Here is a 22415-nt window from a genome sequence, read left to right as displayed (position 1 = left end):
CTTATTCTGTATAGGGTGCACTTTACTGACTTGAGGATCGGTAACCAGTTTTCAAATGATTCACACATGTCCAGGAGGAATAACAGAGGAACTGCATAAGGCAGCAGCATTCTCCAGTGTTGCGATTTCATAGGGAACACGAGTCTTTACTAAAGTACACTTGGCAGCGATCACGTTGTGTCGACAACACATAACCGTTGCGGCCGGCGATCGGCCCAGTTTTTTTTATGATCCAACACCCACTTGGCAGGAGAGATCGGAGGCCCGCTTTAAACTTTACTGGCAGTTTTGTCTATTGGTAAGAACAAAGTATTAAAGGAGACATCCATATTTGAGTTAGGCTACATGCACACGACCGTGTAGCCCCCCCCCCCCCCCCCGCATACAGCGGGTCCGCAATACACGGGCACCAGCCGTGTGCATTCACTTGAATGGGTTCGCAATCACGGAGATGTGGAACAAAGGCACAGATCGGAACCACTACGGAGTGCCTCCGTCGTGTTTGTGGCCGTGCCTCCGCACCGCAAAAAAGTAGCGCATGCACTACTTTTTTGCGGTGCAGACCGTCGGATGCGGATTGCAGACCCCATTCAAGTGAATGGGTCTGCGATCCACATGCAGCTGCCCCACGGTCTGTGCCCGTGCATTACGAAACGCAATTTGGGGTCCGCAGCACGGGCCCCTTACGTTCGTGTGCATGTAGCCTTATTGGGGGGCATCAATCAAGCGAATTCCCATTTTTCAGATGCGAGGTGATTACTTTGTAGGTAAATAACTCAAGTCTACGGGCATGTTGTCAGGTGCAGTCTACATAGAAGAGCCGCTACCAAAAACCATTTCTCCATAGGAAAAATCAACACCACCTATTCAAAAAATAAAAATAAATAAAACACCACAAGGACCGGGCTGCAGGAAATACCGAAGCGGGAGGTTTTCCGGACTCTCCCTATTTCGGTGCCCCCCTGCAGCAGCTCTCTATTGACTTCTGCGCTTCTCTAAAGCTCTGGCCTGACAGCCACTCAGAAAGGAATTCCTCCACTTGTGCCGAAGAAGTGATGTGTAACGAGCGCGAGACACCGGCGCTGTCGACGGCCAAGACACAGCGTCCGCGCAGAGGTCCATTACTGTATCTGTGGAAACCAATGCATCATTATACAATCTAAACTCTCCTGACAGGAGGCGCTCCCATCACAGTCTACATCCATTTTAAGTAATTGTGCGTCTGCCGAGGATTGCCTGCGCCTCGAAGGTTTATGCAACGACGTCTTAAAGGGAAACTCTTCTTTTATGAGCACGTGGGGCGACTTTGGAAAGGCTCTGCTTAAAGAGGACCTGTCACCGCTCCTGACATTCCTGTTTTTATAGCTTCATGCGTCCCCCATGTAATAACAATTCTGCTGCATCTGTTCTTATGGCTCTAGGTTTAAACATTCCTTTATTATTCCTGCTAGAAGTTATGGATGAATTACTAGCAATGAAGTTTGAAGGTCCAGCTGGATGTTACCAGTTGGAGGGGGTGTCCCCGCACAGTATTATTATAGAGAGGACCCTGCCTGTATGACACTATCCAATCAGCGCTGCCAGTGTCAGACTGGGCAGGGACATAACCCCACCTGGTAACACCCAACTGGACCTTCATTGCAAACTGCTAGTAATTCATTCATAACTTCTAGTAGGAATAATAAAAGGAATGGCAGCACATCATGGAGTCATCTGAATAGACGCTCCAGAGTTGGGGAATGCAAGTAGTTACTAAACCAGACATGTCAGGGGAGGGGACAGGTCCTCTTTAAAGGGGCATTCCGATGGATAACACTTATGGCATGTCGAACCTCTGAAAACCCTGCCTAGCGAAAAGACTTGTGATCCTAGTTACACTCTTAAAGGGAACCTGCCACCAGGATTTAGGCCCCCGAACTGGCACCAACCTGTTGGCCAGGATAGAGACAGTTTCACAATGTTAGGGCTCACGCACACAAACGTATTTTTCTTCCGTTTTTTTACAGATCCGTATACAGAACCCTTCATTTCAATGGGTCTACAAAAAAATTTTTTTTTAATGACTGTGTGCATTCCGTTTCCGTATGTCCGCATGTCCGTCCAGCAAAAAATATAACACGTCCTATTTTTGTCTGTTTTGTGGACAAAGACAGGCATTGTTACGATAGATCCGCAAAAAAAAAAAAATGCAATACGCATGTCACACAGATGTTATCCGTTTATTAATTTTTTGGCGGATCCATGTTTTTTGTACTGTAAAATACATACAGTCATGTGCATGAGCCCTTATCTTGTGATTTGGCATCAGTTCAGCTTCATGCACACAACAGTATGTATCTTGTGGTCCGCAAAAAATACGGATGACGTCCGTGTGCATTCTGTATTTTGCAGAACGGAACACCTCCTATCCTTGAAATGCAGACAATAACAGGACATGTTCTACTTTTCTGCGAAACGAACATATGGAAACGGAATGCACACTGAGTAATTTCAGTTTTTTTTGCGGACCCATTAAAATGCGTGGTTCGGTATGCGGCCGGGACATAAAAAAAAATAATGGAACGGACACGGAAGGAAAATACGTTCGTGTGCATGAGGCCTTAGGAAAAGGTTTTGCATATTCTGGCATCCCAGTAACATTCACAATTTACACCGGGCAGATGAACAGATCAACTCAGGAGAAACCAAGACTCTCGTTGCGGAGTGCCGCCCCTCGTGGTATAGGTGGTCTGTTATATACCGTACTTACAGACTCCATTTATCTGGGCGACGAGTCCAGAACCGATTTCTATCTGTCCTCTAAGACGTTATATGAAGAAGCTGCGACAAAGTTCTGCCAGTCTTCGCCCTTCCAGCACGTGGCACCCCTAATCTGTTTACCGAGGGAACAGATGGGGGGGGGGGGCGGAATTTTATTTCTTGCCTGGGAAAACTATCTTCAAAGTTGGAGCTATTTTCCCAGCTGCAAATACATCGTCCTGGGAAATCTGCTCGAGCCGCGGCATCAGTCAGTAAGGAGTAACACAATATCCCAACACAGGCCACAGCCGAGAAAGACTAATGTCCCCGTCCGGTAGTGCATGCGCCGATATAGCGCCCTGCCACGCACACGAGACAAGTGGCAATCATTTAAAGAGCACGTGTCACCTCTACGGACATGTCTGTTTTAGTAACAGTTTGCATTCTCCCCCCCGTAATAACAATTCTGCAGCACCTTTCTATAGAACGGTCGTGCCATTCCTCTATAATTCCTACTAGAAGTTGATAAACTAAAATTGCCAGCTGGGTGTTAAGAGTTGGGGGTGCCTCTGGTTGGATAGTGTCAGACCGTGCAGGGACACACCCCAAATGGTGACACGCATTTGACAATTAATTCACAAACGTATAGTAGGAATATAAGAGGGAAATGTTATAACCTACAAGATTGTTACTAAATCAGACACAACTAGAGCGGTGACAGCTCCTATTTAAAGGGGTATTCCAAAAAACGAACATTTCCTCGAAATCCTTTGTGCTCAGTTTTAAACGTATCCCCTATCCATAGTGTCTGACTTCTTCCATAGTGTCTGACTTCTGGGACCCCCTGTTGATCACAAGAACAGGGGTCCTCCATCTTCCCATATGAATGGAGCGGAGCATTCGCACTGCTGCTCCATTCTTCCGTTTCCTTCATAGAGATGAATGGAGCGGCAAAGGGGGACCCTCATTACAGTGATCATTTGGGGTCCCCGCAGCCAGACCCCCACCCAGTATACTGTGGATAGCAGAAAAGTTTAAAACCCGTCACCCGTGCGTCACGTTATTCAGCGACCTGAAACGCATTGGTAACATATCGCCTGTTGCCAGTCACTGGCTGCAGTGGCCACGTGTTCTGCGTCAAATTCGCTTCCCCGCAGCCAATGGTTGACAACAGAGATGATGTGTAACGTGACGCATTAGTGACACGTCACCTCTGTTGCCAGCCATTGTCTGCAGTGGCCACATGTCCCGCGTCAAATCGAATATTGACGCAGGGGATACCCAGAAGCTGCGGGGAAGTCAGGGAAGCGAATGGGTGGAGATCAGGCAAGTACCGTATGCTTCCCACGGTGGGTCTGGCAACGCATGGAGTCTTATAAAGAAGAGGTCAACCTCTTTAAGACGGAAAAAAAAAAAAAAAAGGACAACCCCTTTAAGGCGAATAATTAATATGTGAAAAAATGAATAGTAAAACGTAATAATTCGCCTTTATTTTGAATATAAACAGAATAAAACACAGAAAAGTCGCCGTCTGCCTCCCACGGGATGGAGGAAGCTCAAGGTAATTGCGCCAGGTAATAAAACTAATCCTAAGGCTCCAAAAATATCTGCAAATCCGCAGTGATGCCATCCAAAGCGCATGTAATTATCCCCGCAGAAGCATGTCATAAAGGTCTCCCAGACAACAGACACATTAAAAATCAGATTTTTCATAGCGAGTAAACAGCTCTGCCATTAAGAGAGATTCCAATATCTTCAGCAAATTGAATGTTCTTAACGGGATTTAAAGGTCAGAAGCGACTCATTACAAAAACTATCACACCTTACGTCTGTGGAGCCTGCAGGTACCAGCGCGCTCTCATCAGACAGGTCATGTCAAGATTTAAAGGGGTTGTCTACGGCAACTATGTCACTAGGTCACATGATGCAAGTGGGGCCACTTCGATGTCTGGGCGCAGCGGCCGCGTGACCCCTGTCGGACAGGAAGCTTACCAGCTGGGACTAGAGAGCGGTGCGGGGGACTTAAAGAGGGCAGGTAAGTATGATTCTCCCATGTGGGGGGGGGGGCATTGGTCCCAACCGAATGGCCCACAAAGCTGGACAACCCCTTTAAAGGGAATCTGTCACCAGTTTTACACTGCTCTCACGCCAATGAGTCCCCATATTCATGAGCTCATGGCTCTCCCCACCCACCTGCCTCTGATTGACAGGTTTTTGCCATATGAATCAGCAGCAGATGGGCGGGGAAAGCCAAGAGCTCATGAATATCAGGACTCATCGGCATGTGCTGGAGCCGGGCCAATTATAGAAAGGAGACCTGTCACTAGTTTATGTTGCTCTTAGTTAAGACACCATAAACCTGGTGACCGATTCCCTTTAAATCTATCCCTCATTTACAGGAGAGGGGGGTAAGATTCTGATCAGTGGGGGTACAACAGCTGGGACCCCCTCCAATCACGAGAACAAGGTCCTGCTTCCACTCGTATGATGGAACGGTGGTCAAGCATGTGCATACTGCTGCTCCATTCATTCTGTGGGACTGTAGAAGAGAAGCCAAGAGCAACCCATAAAGATTGGGGGGTACAAGCGGTTGATCCTTCACCGATCAGACACTTATCCCTATCCTGTAGATGAGAAATACGTCTAAAAGTCCCTTTAAGGTCATAAACATTACACTAATATCTGCAGAACCCAATGATCTTGGCAGGATCGGCCAACCATCTAATGTGCATGCGCATGGGGCGAGAAGAATCGAACTGTTGAATCTCAACCTATTGTTCTTGGGAGATAAGCCGGGCCCAGAGGGTTCGGACAGCAGCCTTCTCCCCTCTCCATATGCAGAGTATGTGCTCACTCGGCCGAGGGTGTATGTAGTGCTCCTAAGATACAGTCAGTATTACAGTTCAAAGCTGCATTTAGAACTCGGCAGGCTTCACAGCTGTCATCTCCCAACACTCCTTGCTAAGTTAAAGTCTGTACGATCTTAATAAGGTGTCCATATACTTAAAGGGCTATAGTATATCTTCTGGGACCTGTGCCTATCTCCAAGGCAGGACAAGGTATGGGGAACCTCTCTTCAGGAGGCAGGTACAAGACCCAGAGGTGGGAACCACATTTATCAGACATTTATGACAGATCCTGTCTAAGATAGGAATACCTTCTTAAAGGGGTTTTCCAATCTCAATATTTGTGGCATATCGCTAGACAGAATATGCTACATAGGTCATATAGGTGTGGGTCCCTCCTATCTCCAGAACGGGGCCCTTGAAGTGGAGAGAAGCCTTATAAGCACTGCCTCTGTCCATACACCACCACAGGAGGTCTGAAAGTAGTGAAGCACTGGCTCGGCTATTTCTAGCAGGCCCATAGTGGAGAGGTGGCCAAATTTGTGCTATGGGACTTGCATGCTTGGCTATTTTCGAGAGTCCACCAGAAGTGAGTCCCACTGAGCACTGCGCCAAGACGGGACATGCCCCGTGCCCCGACACTGCGCCGGGACGCGCCCCGTGCCCCGACACTGCGCCGGGACGCGCCCCGTGCCCCGACACTGCGCCGGGACGCGCCCCGTGCCCCGACACTGCGCCGGGACGCGCCCCGTGCCCCGACACTGCGCCGGGACGCGCCCCGTGCCCCGACACTGCGCCGGGACGCGTCCCGTGCCCCGACACTGCGCCGGGACGCGTCCCGTGCCCCGACACTGCGCCGGGACGCGTCCCGTGCCCCGACACTGCGCCGGGACGCGTCCCGTGCCCCGACACTGCGCCGGGACGCGTCCCGTGCCCCGACACTGCGCCGGGACGCGTCCCGTGCCCCGACACTGCGCCGGGACGCGTCCCGTGCCCCGACACTGCGCCAAGACGGGACGTGCCCCGACACTGCGCCAAGACGGGACGTGTCCCGACACTGCGCCAAGACGGGACGTGTCCCGACACTGCGCCAAGACGGGACGTGTCCCGACACTGCGCCAAGACGGGACGTGTCCCGACACTGCGCCAAGACGGGACGTGTCCCGACACTGCGCCAAGACGGGACGTGTCCCGACACTGCGCCAAGACGGGACGTGTCCCGACACTGCGCCAAGACGGGACGTGTCCCGACACTGCGCCAAGACGGGACGTGTCCCGACACTGCGCCAAGACGGGACGTGCCCCGACACTGCGCCAAGACGGGACGTGCCCCGACACTGCGCCAAGACGGGACGTGCCCCGACACTGCGCCAAGACGGGACGTGCCCCGACACTGCGCCAAGACGGGACGTGCCCCGACACTGCGCCAAGACGGGACGTGCCCCGACACTGCGCCAAGACGGGACGTGCCCCGACACTGCGCCAAGACGGGACGTGCCCCGACACTGCGCCAAGACGGGACGTGTCCCGACACTGCGCCAAGACGGGACGTGTCCCGACACTGCGCCAAGACGGGACGTGTCCCGACACTGCGCCAAGACGGGACGTGCCCCGACACTGCGCCAAGACGGGACGTGCCCCGACACTGCGCCAAGACGGGACGTGCCCCGACACTGCGCCAAGACGGGACGTGTCCCGACACTGCGCCAAGACGGGACGTGTCCCGACACTGCGCCAAGACGGGACGTGTCCCGACACTGCGCCAAGACGGGACGTGTCCCGACACTGCGCCAAGACGGGACGTGCCCCGACACTGCGCCAAGACGGGACGTGCCCCGACACTGCGCCAAGACGGGACGTGTCCCGACACTGCGCCTATCTCCAAGGCAGGACAAGGTATGGGGAACCTCTCTTCAGGAGGCAGGTACAAGACCCAGAGGTGGGAACCACATTTATCAGACATTTATGACAGATCCTGTCTAAGATAGGAATACCTTCTTAAAGGGGTTTTCCAATCTCAATATTTGTGGCATATCGCTAGACAGAATATGCTACATAGGTCATATAGGTGTGGGTCCCTCCTATCTCCAGAACGGGGCCCTTGAAGTGGAGAGAAGCCTTATAAGCACTGCCTCTGTCCATACACCACCACAGGAGGTCTGAAAGTAGTGAAGCACTGGCTCGGCTATTTCTAGCAGGCCCATAGTGGAGAGGTGGCCAAATTTGTGCTATGGGACTTGCATGCTTGGCTATTTTCGAGAGTCCACCAGAAGTGAGTCCCACTGAGCACTGCGCCAAGACGGGACATGCCCCGTGCCCCGACACTGCGCCGGGACGCGCCCCGTGCCCCGACACTGCGCCGGGACGCGCCCCGTGCCCCGACACTGCGCCGGGACGCGCCCCGTGCCCCGACACTGCGCCGGGACGCGCCCCGTGCCCCGACACTGCGCCGGGACGCGCCCCGTGCCCCGACACTGCGCCGGGACGCGCCCCGTGCCCCGACACTGCGCCGGGACGCGCCCCGTGCCCCGACACTGCGCCGGGACGCGCCCCGTGCCCCGACACTGCGCCGGGACGCGTCCCGTGCCCCGACACTGCGCCGGGACGCGTCCCGTGCCCCGACACTGCGCCGGGACGCGTCCCGTGCCCCGACACTGCGCCGGGACGCGTCCCGTGCCCCGACACTGCGCCGGGACGCGTCCCGTGCCCCGACACTGCGCCGGGACGCGTCCCGTGCCCCGACACTGCGCCGGGACGCGTCCCGTGCCCCGACACTGCGCCGGGACGCGTCCCGTGCCCCGACACTGCGCCGGGACGCGCCCCGTGCCCCGACACTGCGCCGGGACGCGCCCCGACACTGCGCCGGGACGCGCCCCGTGCCCCGACACTGCGCCGGGACGCGCCCCGTGCCCCGACACTGCGCCGGGACGCGCCCCGTGCCCCGACACTGCGCCGGGACGCGTCCCGTGCCCCGACACTGCGCCGGGACGCGTCCCGTGCCCCGACACTGCGCCGGGACGCGTCCCGTGCCCCGACACTGCGCCGGGACGCGTCCCGTGCCCCGACACTGCGCCGGGACGCGTCCCGTGCCCCGACACTGCGCCGGGACGCGTCCCGTGCCCCGACACTGCGCCGGGACGCGTCCCGTGCCCCGACACTGCGCCGGGACGCGTCCCGTGCCCCGACACTGCGCCGGGACGCGTCCCGTGCCCCGACACTGCGCCGGGACGCGTCCCGTGCCCCGACACTGCGCCGGGACGCGTCCCGTGCCCCGACACTGCGCCGGGACGCGTCCCGTGCCCCGACACTGCGCCAAGACGGGACGTGCCCCGACACTGCGCCAAGACGGGACGTGTCCCGACACTGCGCCAAGACGGGACGTGTCCCGACACTGCGCCAAGACGGGACGTGTCCCGACACTGCGCCAAGACGGGACGTGTCCCGACACTGCGCCAAGACGGGACGTGTCCCGACACTGCGCCAAGACGGGACGTGTCCCGACACTGCGCCAAGACGGGACGTGTCCCGACACTGCGCCAAGACGGGACGTGCCCCGACACTGCGCCAAGACGGGACGTGCCCCGACACTGCGCCAAGACGGGACGTGCCCCGACACTGCGCCAAGACGGGACGTGTCCCGACACTGCGCCAAGACGGGACGTGTCCCGACACTGCGCCAAGACGGGACGTGTCCCGACACTGCGCCAAGACGGGACGTGTCCCGACACTGCGCCAAGACGGGACGTGTCCCGACACTGCGCCAAGACGGGACGTGTCCCGACACTGCGCCAAGACGGGACGTGCCCCGACACTGCGCCAAGACGGGACGTGCCCCGACACTGCGCCAAGACGGGACGTGTCCCGACACTGCGCCAAGACGGGACGTGTCCCGACACTGCGCCAAGACGGGACGTGTCCCGACACTGCGCCAAGACGGGACGTGTCCCGACACTGCGCCAAGACGGGACACGTCCCGACACTGCGCCAAGACGGGACACGTCCTGTGTCCTGACACTGCGCCAAGACGGGACACGTCCTGTGTCCTGACACTGCGCCAAGACGGGACACGTCCTGTGTCCTGACACTGCGCCAAGACGGGACATGTCCTGTGTCCTGACACTAAGCCAAGACAGGACATGTCCTGTGTCCCATAGAAGAGAATGGAGAGGACACAGGGTATGCACAGTGTGCTCTCCTTCAATTCGGGGGCCCTGTTCTGGGGATAGGTGAGGGTCCCATAGGTGGGACCCCGCACCTATCTGACATTTGTAGCATATCCTAGTGATATGTCACAATTCTTGAGATGGAAGAACCCCTTAAAGTAAAAGGCATAAAATATGAAGATAAACCAATAGTTAATCAAAATAACTGCCGGAAATAAGAAAACCACAAGTAAACAATGGCGGCTTCTCCTAGGAGCACCGACCTGGGAGATTTATCAACGGGCATAGCTGACATGTTATATAACCTCCCTGATGACGCAGAGACCGTGTATGACATTCAGAAGGTTGGGAAACCACTCAGCTTTCTTAGAAACAGAAAAGACACCCATTAAACTGTCAGATCATCGCTGCAGCTTGTGCAAATCTCCAGCACTGACCTCAGCAATCTTCTTCTTTTTCGACACGGGCGCTTCAGAAGAGTCTTCTGCCAGTTTCTTCTCTTTTTCTCTTTTTTCCGATTTATTCTTATTTTTCGCCATTCTGCATGATAAAGGAAATCGTCCAGTTAGAAAAATCGCTGTATGAACTGCACATATCCTATGGCCTCATTCACACAGCCGTACTCGGGATCGGTATTCCTATGGCGGCATATGGCAGAGTCTATGGCACTGGTCAGTGCTTCTAAAGCTACATCCACGCAGGATGGATACACGGCGGATGTGCCGTCACAGTGTATTGTGATACTAGCAAAGAGGTTGTCCCATCCAATTACTACATATGGATCGGGGGTTCCCCTTTAAATGGGTGCCATGTAATAATCGATCACCTCTGCAGCTGGCAATAAACCTTGATTAGCAGAGGTCAGATAACCCAGTACGCCAGCTTTATTCTAAAGCCTCCCAGACATGGCAAATGATGCGCTGCCCTATGGTGCCTCTGTATGACACCTGCATATAAGATGTGGGCACGGAGTTAAACCGCAAGATGACACCTGCTGTGGCTTCCAGCAACATCTGTCCGGCACCAAGTAGGAACACTGCACCAAGGTGGGACATGTCCTGTGTCCCGACACCGGTGCCAAGTTGGGACATGTCCTGTGTCCCGACACCGGTGCCAAGGTGGGACATGTCCTGTGTCCCGACACCGGTGCCAAGGTGGGACATGTCCTGTGTCCCGACACCGGTGCCAAGGTGGGACATGTCCTGTGTCCCGACACCGGTGCCAAGGTGGGACATGTCCTGTGTCCCGACACCGGTGCCAAGGTGGGACATGTCCTGTGTCCCGACACCGGTGCCAAGGTGGGACATGTCCTGTGTCCAGACACCGGTGCCAAGGTGGGACATGTCCTGTGTCCAGACACCGGTGCCAAGGTGGGACATGTCCTGTGTCCAGACACCGGTGCCAAGGTGGGACATGTCCTGTGTCCAGACACCGGTGCCAAGGTGGGACATGTCCTGTGTCCAGACACCGGTGCCAAGGTGGGACATGTCCTGTGTCCCGACACCGGTGCCAAGGTGGGACATGTCCTGTGTCCCGACACCGGTGCCAAGGTGGGACATGTCCTGTGTCCCGACACCGGTGCCAAGGTGGGACATGTCCTGTGTCCAGACACCGGTGCCAAGGTGGGACATGTCCTGTGTCCAGACACCGGTGCCAAGGTGGGACATGTCCTGTGTCCAGACACCGGTGCCAAGGTGGGACATGTCCTGTGTCCAGACACCGGTGCCAAGGTGGGACATGTCCTGTGTCCCGACACCGGTGCCAAGGTGGGACATGTCCTGTGTCCCGACACCGGTGCCAAGGTGGGACATGTCCTGTGTCCCGACACCGGTGCCAAGGTGGGACATGTCCTGTGTCCCGACACCGGTGCCAAGGTGGGACATGTCCTGTGTCCCGACACCGGTGCCAAGGTGGGACATGTCCTGTGTCCCGACACCGGTGCCAAGGTGGGACATGTCCTGTGTCCGGACACAGGTGCCAAGGTGGGACAGGTCCTGTGTCCCGACACCGGTGCCAAGGTGAGACATGTCCTGTGTCCGGACACAGGTGCCAAGGTGGGACAGGTCCTGTGTCCGGACACCGGTGCCAAGGTGGGACAGGTCCTGTGTCCGGACACAGGTGCCAAGGTGGGACAGGTCCTGTGTCCGGACACCGGTGCCAAGGTGGGACAGGTCCTGTGTCCGGACATCGTGCCAAGGAGAGACAGGTCCTGTGTCCGGACATCGTGCCAAGGAGGGACAGGTCCTGTGTCCAGACACTGGTGCCAAGGAGGGACACGTCCTGTGTCTGGAGACAGCTCCAGTAAGGGACATGTTTTGTAAATCTCATGTACTTAGCTGGTACTGTCCGCATGAGAATCTGCAGGTAATACGCACTGTGTGCACGTGGCCTTAATCTCCTGGGGGTCTGCAATATCAGGGGGATATCCCCATTGTTTTAAACATATTCCCTATCCACAGAATAGGGGATAAGAGTCTGATGGGTGATGTTCCGACCACTGGGACCCCCACGATCACCAAAACTGGGGTCCCTAGTTTCTCCTTACGAATGGTCAAGCATGCACATGGCTGTTCCATCCATCTCTATGGGGCGGCAGCAGCTCCTCTCATCAGTGTCATAGATGGCGCAATAGCGTGCATGCTCGGCCACCGCTTTATTCATAAGGACAAACAAAGGACCCCAGTTCTCATGAATGGTGGGGGTCCCAATCACCCCCCTATCCCGTCCATGGGCATAAGCTTAAAACTTTAAAGGGTTCTCCTCATGAGAAACACGTAGGACACATCAGAGAATGTGCCCTAAATGTTCAGTCAATGGGGGTCTGCCCATAGGACCCCCCACAACGACTAGTATTGGGGGGAGGGGGTCCTGCTTCCTCTGCAGCCAGCAGGAAGGGGGGGGGGCAAACATACGGAAAGATCTGATGAACTCTTTAATCATTAAAAAAGAAAAGAAAAGGATCCCGGGTTGCTGTCAGTGAATGGAAACATTCTTCTTTACGTCTCAACACTAGGATTCCGTATCATTATCGAGACAGGAGAGAGATTTACTGATGGAGACCGAGGAGATAGTTCTCAGGGACACCAGAATATCCGTGACCGAGCACTGAGACAAATACACAAGCGAGGAGCCCGACATGTAACATGTATGTGCCCGCAGTGCGCCCCACGTTGACTTACTGTTCACGCCAGAGACACTTCCGCCTTCTCCACGCTGCAGTTACCACTGATCTCCGCCTATTCCTCTGCGTGACCGCTAGGTGGCGCGGAGCACGTGAGCCGCCAGGCTCTGAAGGCGCATGTGCGGCCTGTAACACGCGGCAGCGCCGGTTGCTAGGTTACCCTGGAACGCTGCGCCGACGTGAGCCCAGTAGTGTCTGATGTTGTCAGGCAGCGTTTCTAACTTCTGCATGGCCACGGTTGTCAGGAACCTCTTTTCTGTGTGAATGCAAGTGGAATCATACTCTCACATAAAGCCTCAATGTCAGCTAAGGTGCAGCCATTGTACCCATACAATATTCAGGCCTCATGCACTCGAACGTATTTTTTTTCTGTGTCCGCTTCTTTACTTTTGTGGACCGTATACGGAACCATTCATTTCAACGGGTCCGCCCAAAAAAAAAAACGGAAGGTACTCCGTGTGTATTCCTTTTCCGTATGTCAGTTCCACAAAAAAATAGAAAATGTCCTATTATTGTCCACATTACGGACAGGGATAGGACTGTTCTATTAGGGGCCAGCTGTTCCGTTTCAGCAAAATACGGAATGCAGACAGATGTCATCCGTATTTTTTGTGGACCGCAAAATACATACGGTTATGTCCGTGAGGCCTAAAAGATAGGAATGGAAACCGCCAACAAGCAGGCTCGCTGGCGTCAATGCGTCTCAATCCTTTCATGACCGGGCCATTTATTTATTTATTCTTTTCATTTTAATTTTTTATGGAAATTACTGATCAAACACTGACAGTGTGAAAGCGACATTTTAGGCCTAATTCTCACTTCCGTGATTTGGTCAGTGATTTTCATCAGTGATTGGCCTCATGCACACGGCCGTTGTGCGGCCGTTCCGTACATTGGTGACCGCAATTGCGGTCCCCAATGCACGGGCAACATCCGTGCAGCAGGCCGGACCCATTCCACTTGAACGGGTCCGTGGTATGTCCGCACCGCGAAAAAATATGACATGTCATATTTTTTTGGGGTGCGGAACCACGGAAAGAAACCCCACGGAAACACTCCGTAGTGCTTCTGGTGTTCCGTTCCGTGACTCCATTCCGCATCTCTGGAATTGCGAACCTATTCAAGTGAATGGGCCTGCATACGTGATGCGGGGTGCACGCGGCCGTGGATTGACGACCCGCCGTTTGCGGGCCGCAATACGACCACAGCCGCCCAACGGCCGTGTGCATGAGGCCATTGTGGGCCAAAACCAGGTGTGGCTCTAACCACAAGACAGGCACAGGTCTTTCCCTCAGGCCTCTTGCACACGACCGTATGTATTTTGCGGTCCGCAAAAAAATATGAATGATGTCCGTGTGCATTCCGTATTTTGCGGAACGGAACAGCTGGTCCCTAATAGAACAGTCCTATCCTTCTCCGTAATGCGGACAATAATAGGATATGTTCTATTTTTTTGCGGAACGGAAATACGGAATCGGAATGCACAAGGAGTACCTTGCATTTTTTCTGTGGACCCATTGAAATGAACGGTTCCGTATACGGTCCGCAAAAAAAACGGACTGGGAACGGAATAAATATACGTTCGTGTGCAAGAGGCCTTAGGCCTTATTCACATTTCCGTGTCAGTGGCACGTTCGTGAACAAAAATGTACGTGTTTCATCCGTGAAGGGTCCGTGTGTCCGTTTTTACCATCCGTGTGTCATCCGTAATTCACTGACGTTGCCCAGCTAAAAATTAGTTTCTAAAGAATCTCCTATCAGTCTTCAGTGAAAAACGGATGCAACACGGATGTGTGTCAGTAATTTTCACGGACCCATAGACTTCAACGTGTGTGCATGTTTCCGTGGATTTTTTTACTGACCCACGGTAAGTAAAAAAATACTGAAATGTGAACAGATACATTTAAATCAATGGGTACATGTGCTGTCCGTGCAAAATGCAGAACAGCACACGTCAGTGAAAAACGGAAATGTGGACGAGGCCTTATACCTTATGTCTCCACTCCTGGTTTTGGCTCGCAATCACTGATGGAAATCACTGACCAAACACTGAAGTGTGTACACAAGGCAATCTTTGGGAACCAGCCTTTCTAGGAGCGCTACTTCCCAATAATTGCCCCAATCACCAGCCTTTGTAAAATAGTCTTTAGGCCTCTTTCACACGACCGTATGACTTTTTCTGTATTTTGCGGTCCATTTTTCACGTATCCATTGTTTCTTTTTTTGTTTCCGTTCCGTTTTTCCGTATGGCATATACAGTATACAGTAATTACATAGAAAAAATTGGGCTGGGCATAACATTTTCAATGGATGGTTCCACAAAAGCGGAACGGATACGGAAGACATATGGAGTACATTCCGTATGTGTTCAGTTTTTTTTTGCGGACCCATTGACTTAAACTGAGCCACGGAACGTGATTTGCGGGCAATAATAGGACATGTTCTATCTTTCAACGGAACGGAAATACGGAAACGGAATGCATACGGAGTACATTCCGTTTTTTTTTTTGCAGAACCATTAAAATGAATGTTCCGTATACGGACCGTATGCAGAACGCAAAAAACGGCCGTGTTAAAGAGGCCTTAGGTCAGGGCACCATGGAAACTAACAGGATTAGGGCTGCAGCTAACGATTATTTGAATAATCGATTAGTTGCCGATTAATTTCTTCGATTAATCGATTAATCGGGAAAAACGACAAAATTACAAAACAGAGGTTTATATGATCTTACTTGAAAAATTATGTTCAAAGGCCATATTAAAACAAATTGTGGGCGACACTATTATGGGGGATCTGTGGGCGACACTATTATGGGGGATCTGTGGGCGACACTATTATGGGGGATCTGTGGGCGACCCTTATGGGGGATCTGTGGGCGACACTTATGGGGGATCTGTGGGCGACACTTATGGGGGATCTGTGGGCGACACTTATGGGGGATCTGTGGGCGACACTTATGGGGGATCTGTGGGCGACACTTATGGGGGATCTGTGGGCGACACTTATGGGGGATCTGTGGGCGACACTTATGGGGGATCTGTGGGCGACACTTATGGGGGATCTGTGGGCGACACTTATGGGGGATCTGTGGGCGACACTATTATGGGGGATCTGTGGGCGACACTATTATGGGGGATCTGTGGGCGACACTATTATGGGGGATCTGTGGGCGACACTATTATGGGGGATCTGTGGACGGCGTAGTTATGGAGAGGGGGATCTGTGGACGGCGTAGTTATGGAGAGGGGGATCTGTGGACGGCGTAGTTATGGAGAGGGGGATCTGTGGACGGCGCAGTTATGGAGAGGGGGATCTGTGGACGGCGCAGTTATGGAGAGGGGGATCTGTGGGTGGCGCAGTTATGGAGAGGGGGATCTGTGGGTGGCGCAGTTATGGAGAGGGGGATCTGTGGACAGCGCAGTTATGGAGAGGGGGATCTGTGGACGGCGTAGTTATGGAGAGGGGGATATGTGCACTGTTATGGGCATAACAGTGCACAGATCCCCCTTCCCATAGCAGTGCCATACACAGACCCCCCCTCCTCCCCATAGCAGTGCTATACACAGACCCCCCTCCCCATAGCAGTGCCATAGACAGATCCTCCCCCCTCCCCATAGCAGTGCTATACACAGACCCCCCTTCCCATAGCAGTGCCATAGACAGATCCCCCCTTCCCCCTACCCCCTAACCCCTAACAGCCCCGGCCCCGATGCTTGCATCTTTATTTTACCTTTTTACAATGACGCTCCCGCTCCTGTAACAGCCAGGCAGAGCGGACGGCGGCGTAACGTCACTCAATCACGTGACGCGCCCGCTCCGCCCACTTCATGAATGAAGGAGGCGGAGCAGGCGTGTCACGTGAGTGAGTGACGTTACGCCGCCGTCCGCTCTGCCTGGCTGTTACAGGAGCGGGAGCGTCATTGTAAAAAGGTAAAATAAAGATGCAGCGCCCGCCCGCCCGAATAGCAACGAATCGGCGATTATTCGATAACTGGATTCGTCGACAACGAATCCAGTTATCGAATATAATCGATTACATCGATTAATCGTTGCAGCCCTAAACAGGATGCAGTTGCCCTATGGGGGGTGCACTCAATTTTAGAAATCTCATTTGTCTCATGATGCGATATTGTACTGCAGATTTTGCTTTACCTTCGTAGAGGAGCCTGATCCTGTGCGATCTAATCAACAGTGCACATTGACCTCTCTCGCTCGACCCTTCCATACACATGCACGCTTGGCCATGCCGAGCATGCATGTATCTTGAGCGGGAAGAAGGGATAACACGCACTGTACTGTAGAGGGCGCACATTGTATCCATATCTGCAGAATAGTTTAGTCTGTGAATACGAACACACAGTATCTATCTAAATACATATATCTACTTCATACCCAATTATAATACTGGAGATGCAGCCATTTATATTCCCACGTGTGACGTCTCCCTCTAGAGGACAACTTCAATACTACAGGGGATAACATGCCTTTCATCTCGTCACCACTAGAGGGCGAATATAAAATTGCGGCGCATCATTGTAGGACCGCTTATGGCAGCTGCAGGTCTGATCGGAATGTTCTGTTTCCATATCAAATAACAGACGCTCTTTACTATACATTTACAGCTATGAATATATTTTTAACCCTTTCTCTTGATTCGCCCAAAGTTAAAATGGCGCCTTGGAGCTCAGACGAGAAGTTCTGTAAATAAACGTCACTTCCGCTTTCGGCGACCTTCAGAGCATGTGTAGCGAGGCGGGCGGCTTGTGTAATTGTTCAGCTTCTGAGCAGCAGCCGCCATGTACCGGAGTGTGTGTCATACCGCTGTGCGCAGGTAACGGCCCCAAACGGCATTGTATGGTGGGCACGGACACTGCGCTCTTATGGAGGGACTGGGGCTGATGCTGTGTGACTGGAACTTAAAGGGTTGCTGGGGCCGGGCCCCCTTATTAGAGAGGCGCTGGGGCCGGCACCCTTTATCAGAGAGGGGCGCTGGGGCCGGCACCCTTTATCAGAGAGAGGCGCTGGGGCCGGCGTCCTTTATCAGAGAGGGGCGCTGCGGGCCGGCGTCCCTTTATCAGAGAGGGGCGCTGGGGCCGGCACCCTTTATCAGAGAGGGGCGCTGGGGCCGGCACCCTTTATCAGAGAGGGGCGCTGGGGCCGGCACCCTTTATCAGAGAGGGGCGCTGCGGGCCGGCGTCCCTTTATCAGAGAGGGGCGCTGCGGGCCGGCGTCCCTTTATCAGAGAGGGGCGCTGCGGGCCGGCGTCCCTTTATCAGAGAGGGGCGCTGCGGGCCGGCGTCCCTTTATCAGAGAGGGGCGCTGCGGGCCGGCGTCCCTTTATCAGAGAGGGGCGCTGCGGGCCGGCGTCCCTTTATCAGAGAGGGGCGCTGCGGGCCGGCGTCCCTTTATCAGAGAGGGGCGCTGCGGGCCGGCGTCCCTTTATCAGAGAGGGGCGCTGCGGGCCGGCGTCCCTTTATCAGAGAGGGGCGCTGCGGGCCGGCGTCCCTTTATCAGAGAGGGGCGCTGCGGGCCGGCGTCCCTTTATCAGAGAGGGGCGCTGCGGGCCGGCGTCCCTTTATCAGAGAGGGGCGCTGCGGGCCGGCGTCCCTTTATCAGAGAGGGGCGCTGCGGGCCGGCGTCCCTTTATCAGAGAGGGGCGCTGCGGGCCGGCGTCCCTTTATCAGAGAGGGGCGCTGGGGGCCGGCGTCCCTTTATCAGAGAGGGGCGCTGGGGGCCGGCGTCCCTTTATCAGAGAGGGGCGCTGCGGGCCGGCGTCCCTTTATCAGAGAGGGGCGCTGGGGGCCGGCGTCCCTTTATCAGAGAGGGGCGCTGGGGGCCGGCGTCCCTTTATCAGAGAGGGGCGCTGTGTGGCCCTCTTCAGGATGAGTATATATTATACAGCTTCGGATTCTCCTGCTGATGTGGGACTACATCTTCCAGCATGGTTAACATATGATGGGAGTTATTGCTGGCTTTTCATCTGCATTAACTATAGTCATTATATAATGAAAAAGTTGTCTAACTTCATAATCTGCTACCACTTCTTGAACCCTTTTCAGGATCTCTGCTTCCTGTCAGTGAGTGGAACTATATATTACACCAAGAGCTTCAAGACCCGCTCTTCGGATGGCGTTCTGCTCCCGCGGGTGGCTTGTTATAATGCATAAGAGCTTTCCTGTACAATTAGCCGTGAAGTTGCTGGGTGGGATCTGAACGGATTCAGCCTCTGGATAGAAATGATTTCCTTTCACTGACAGCAAGCAAGGATCTTGGGGGAAAGAAAAATGTTGAGGAATTGAAAAGCAGGACACTGTCTCACCGTATTTGAAGGCCGCCTACTGTATGTGTTCATTTCAGTGATGACCGCAGCTTTTTCTATATTTTAGGGCTCTGAAGCCGCCCCTCGCTGCTCTCAGCGCTCGGACGGTTCACCTGAAAGGCCCCCCAGATCGCACCGAGGAGAAGGAAGACCGGGGGCCCATCAAGTTTTCGACAAGTAAAGGCAGCCATCTGCGGTGGACGGTGGCGCAGTCTTTTGGGAGTGACTACCAGCGGCCGTGGTGGAAGGTGCTGCCGCTCAGTCTGTTCCTCACAGGGGTGCTGTTATGGGCGTATTTTCGGGAAGAAACGGAAATTGATGAAATCCTGTACCGACCTGTCTCTCAACTGCTTGGAGAGAGCGAGAAGAGCGATGAAAACAAGTGAGCGCGACCAAAACTGGAGGAAACGTTGTGTAAAGTGCGCAAAAGCTTCCCGCTGAGGACGGCTCTCGGCGTTGGCAGCCGGACTGGTGGAATGTGGGGGCGCCACCTGCGGTTATCAAGGCTGGATTACGTGAATACCTACTCGGAACGCCCTAACTGTATCCTAAGGTGGTTCACCCAATTTTTTTTTTTTTTTTTTACTTTAGCAAAAAAAACAACAACACCACGGCCAGATGATAAACATTGGCCAACAGGAAATGGGCTTTTTTTTTTTTTTTTTTTGTAGTGGTGTTTTAGACAGCCTTCTAATATTGCAGCATGGTGTGGCGGTTTTATAAGGGCTTTTTCCATGGTATAGAGGGGGGCGGTGGGGAAGGCTGAAGAAACTCAAGGGAAAAACGTTTAATAATAAAAGCCACCCCCCAAATAAATGCGTGGATTTCATAATTATTACAAGGAAAGAGAAAAAAAAAAGAACCCCCTCACCGCCCACAGAGGATTGGTGTACCAATGCCGTCCTGGGTGGGAATGTATATTGGCCTCTTGTGGAGTATCGCCCTACAGCCGTGACCGGTCTACCGATCTGAATCGTCTGTCCGCAGAGAAACCGTCGCCCGTCAGTCCTAAGATGTCTGCAGGGAACGGGAACATTGTAGATAGCTGGCACAGCGCTAGGCGTAGGCTGACCGTGGCCAAATTCACAGCAGAAACTGCAGTGCTATTGTGTGCAGGCTCCCGTCATGGCAATGGACGTGTACGTTCTTGGTGTGGTCGGATATGGCGCTCGAAAAATGGCTGCTCCCTCGGTTCATTTCCCCGCTCTGTTCTCATTGTAGGTGCGGGTCCCAGCCCCCCCCCCTCCCACTATCAGACAATGGTGGCATCTCCTAGCAATATGCCCCCATTGTCTGAGATGGGAAAGCCCCTTTAAATGAGCACTAAATGCATTTCCACACCAAAAACACAAGTAACATCTGCGCACGGATATACTTGTATCCACATGAGACAGTGCTCTGCGGCCGAGGTACTTACCTCACAGGGAGCTACCTTTCACAGCTGGGAAAATGAGGGAGATTTATCATGTTTTGCAGGAGTCTGTGTTGCCTTAATTTATGGGAATGTATAAAATATCATAATGATGTATCTGTGCACCTTCTGTCTTGAGATGTTACTCTTCTTTCCTAGAGTAAGATTGTCACCGTTTTTGATAAATCCGGCTTATACGGAAGCCACCCGTGTGCCTTCCGCAATTTGCGGAACGGGCGGCCCATTGTAGAAATCCCTATTCTTGTCTGCAAAACGGACAAGTATAGGACATGTTATATATTTTTTGCGGGGCCACGGAACGGAGCAATGGATGCGGACAGCACACTGAGTGCTGTCTGCATCTTTTGCGGCCCCATTGAAGTGAATGGGTCCTCACCCGAGCCACAAAACTGCGGCTCAGATGCGGGCCAGAACAACGGTCGTGTGAATGAGGCCTTAATGTGTAGCCACTACCAGAAACGTTTGATTTGTCACACTGACGTATCCGTGTTTGATTGCGGGGTCTGCTAATGGTTAAAGTGAGGAGATGCTCAGCGCTGAAGATGGGATCGGCAGGAGACAACCAGCGCTATTTCCTTGCTTTTAGCGATCCGTAGACCCCAAACAGAAGCTTTGATATGTCACTAAGTTTTTTTTCAAAAGCACAGGCTTTCCAAAATTGGAGTGGTGTAAAAATCTGCCCAAAAAAAACCCAAAAACATAAAGCCCTATATTTGTGAATTTTTGGAGCCAGTATTCTGAGATACAGGACTTAATAAACTTCCTCCGAAAGTATGCGTTTCCGCATCTGGAATTTAGACTGGTTTCATGCAAAGCGTGTTCAGTACGGTAAACGCACACCATGTTCCTCTGATCTCACAGCTTCATGGGCCCCACTGTACTGACAAAACATGGCGCCTCCGGGACACTAGATGGTAGATTGTGAGGCTGCGAGTTTGGCCTCAAATGTGGCCTCACAGGGAGGTTTCCCAGACTGAACACTTGTGTGAAATGGCCTTAGGATGCGCCAATCTCTGGGGAAAGTTCATTATACAATAACTTTAATGAATAAAAACGAAGTGACCTAAATTCATATTTGGTTGTGTAATTTTCTCAAGCTTTTAATACAAGAGGGGCTCTCCCCAAATTATGGGACTGGTTTCCATTTGTAGCTGTAACTGAATCAAGAGAGATCAGGCTCATCACTGGAGTATGTGCATTCACACCTTTATTAAAGAGGACCTTTCATGTTTTTTTTTTTATTCTAGATAAACACCTTTACTTGTGGGGTTCCCCACCCAATGCTGCTACCCTGCCTGTGTTTTATTTTTTTTTAAATATCAGTCCTGTGCCCCTTTTGTAGTTTTTCCCCACTCTCTGTATGTTAATACTGAGCATCAGTATAGGGAGGAGGCGACACCAGGGTTTCTCAATGGGCGTCAACTTCCCCCTGGCTGAGCCACGATCTAATCACAGCGGAGAGTGTCACAGCCAGGGAGAAGGAGACGCCCATTGAGAAACCCTGTGTCACGCCCATTGAGGGTCCCTGGGGTCGTCTCCTCCCTGTACCAATGCTCAGTATTAACATACTGAGCGGGAAAACTGCGGGGGGCACAGTGGGGCCTAGGAGCCATATTTGAATAAAAAAAATAAAAAAAACAGGCAAGTAAAGGTATTTATCAAGAATAAAAAAATATATACATGAAAGGTCCTCTTTAAATTGTTCTGTGGTGTAGAGCCACCCTCTAATAGTGT

The 22415-nt window shown here is 53.2% G+C and overlaps 2 protein-coding genes across 2 annotated transcripts in view; one reads left to right on the top strand and one right to left on the bottom strand.

Annotated features, from left to right (window-relative positions):
• C8H7orf50 (chromosome 8 C7orf50 homolog) overlaps positions 1-12966 on the bottom strand; it is a 237390-nt gene extending 224424 nt beyond the window's left edge. The window contains exons 1-2 of the mRNA XM_044303952.1: positions 12928-12966; positions 10186-10288 (exon numbers count right to left, since the gene is read on the bottom strand). Coding sequence (XP_044159887.1) covers positions 10186-10287 — 102 coding nt within the window. The 5' untranslated portion in view covers position 10288; positions 12928-12966. The remainder of the gene's footprint in view (positions 1-10185; positions 10289-12927) is intronic.
• Positions 12967-17650: 4684 nt separating this feature from the next.
• On the top strand, positions 17651-20065 carry C8H16orf91 (chromosome 8 C16orf91 homolog). Its single transcript, XM_044303710.1, has 2 exons — positions 17651-17761; positions 19317-20065. The coding sequence occupies exons 1-2, from the start codon at positions 17727-17729 to the stop codon at positions 19633-19635; spliced, it is 354 nt and encodes a 117-aa protein (XP_044159645.1). The 5' UTR covers positions 17651-17726; the 3' UTR covers positions 19636-20065.
• The last annotated feature ends 2350 nt before the right edge of the window (positions 20066-22415 follow it).

The sequence above is a fragment of the Bufo gargarizans genome, chromosome 8 (genome assembly GCF_014858855.1).
Source record: "Bufo gargarizans isolate SCDJY-AF-19 chromosome 8, ASM1485885v1, whole genome shotgun sequence".
Lineage (NCBI taxonomy): Eukaryota > Metazoa > Chordata > Amphibia > Anura > Bufonidae > Bufo > Bufo gargarizans.
This window is presented reverse-complemented; position numbering and strand designations above follow the sequence as displayed.

Coding starts and splice junctions, on each gene's coding strand:
- C8H16orf91 (XM_044303710.1), top strand. CDS start 17,727: ATGTACCGGAGTGTGTGTCATACCGCTGTGCGCAG. Junction 17,762..19,316: donor TGTCATACCGCTGTGCGCAG/GTAACGGCCCCA, acceptor TCTATATTTTAG/GGCTCTGAAGCCGCCCCTCG.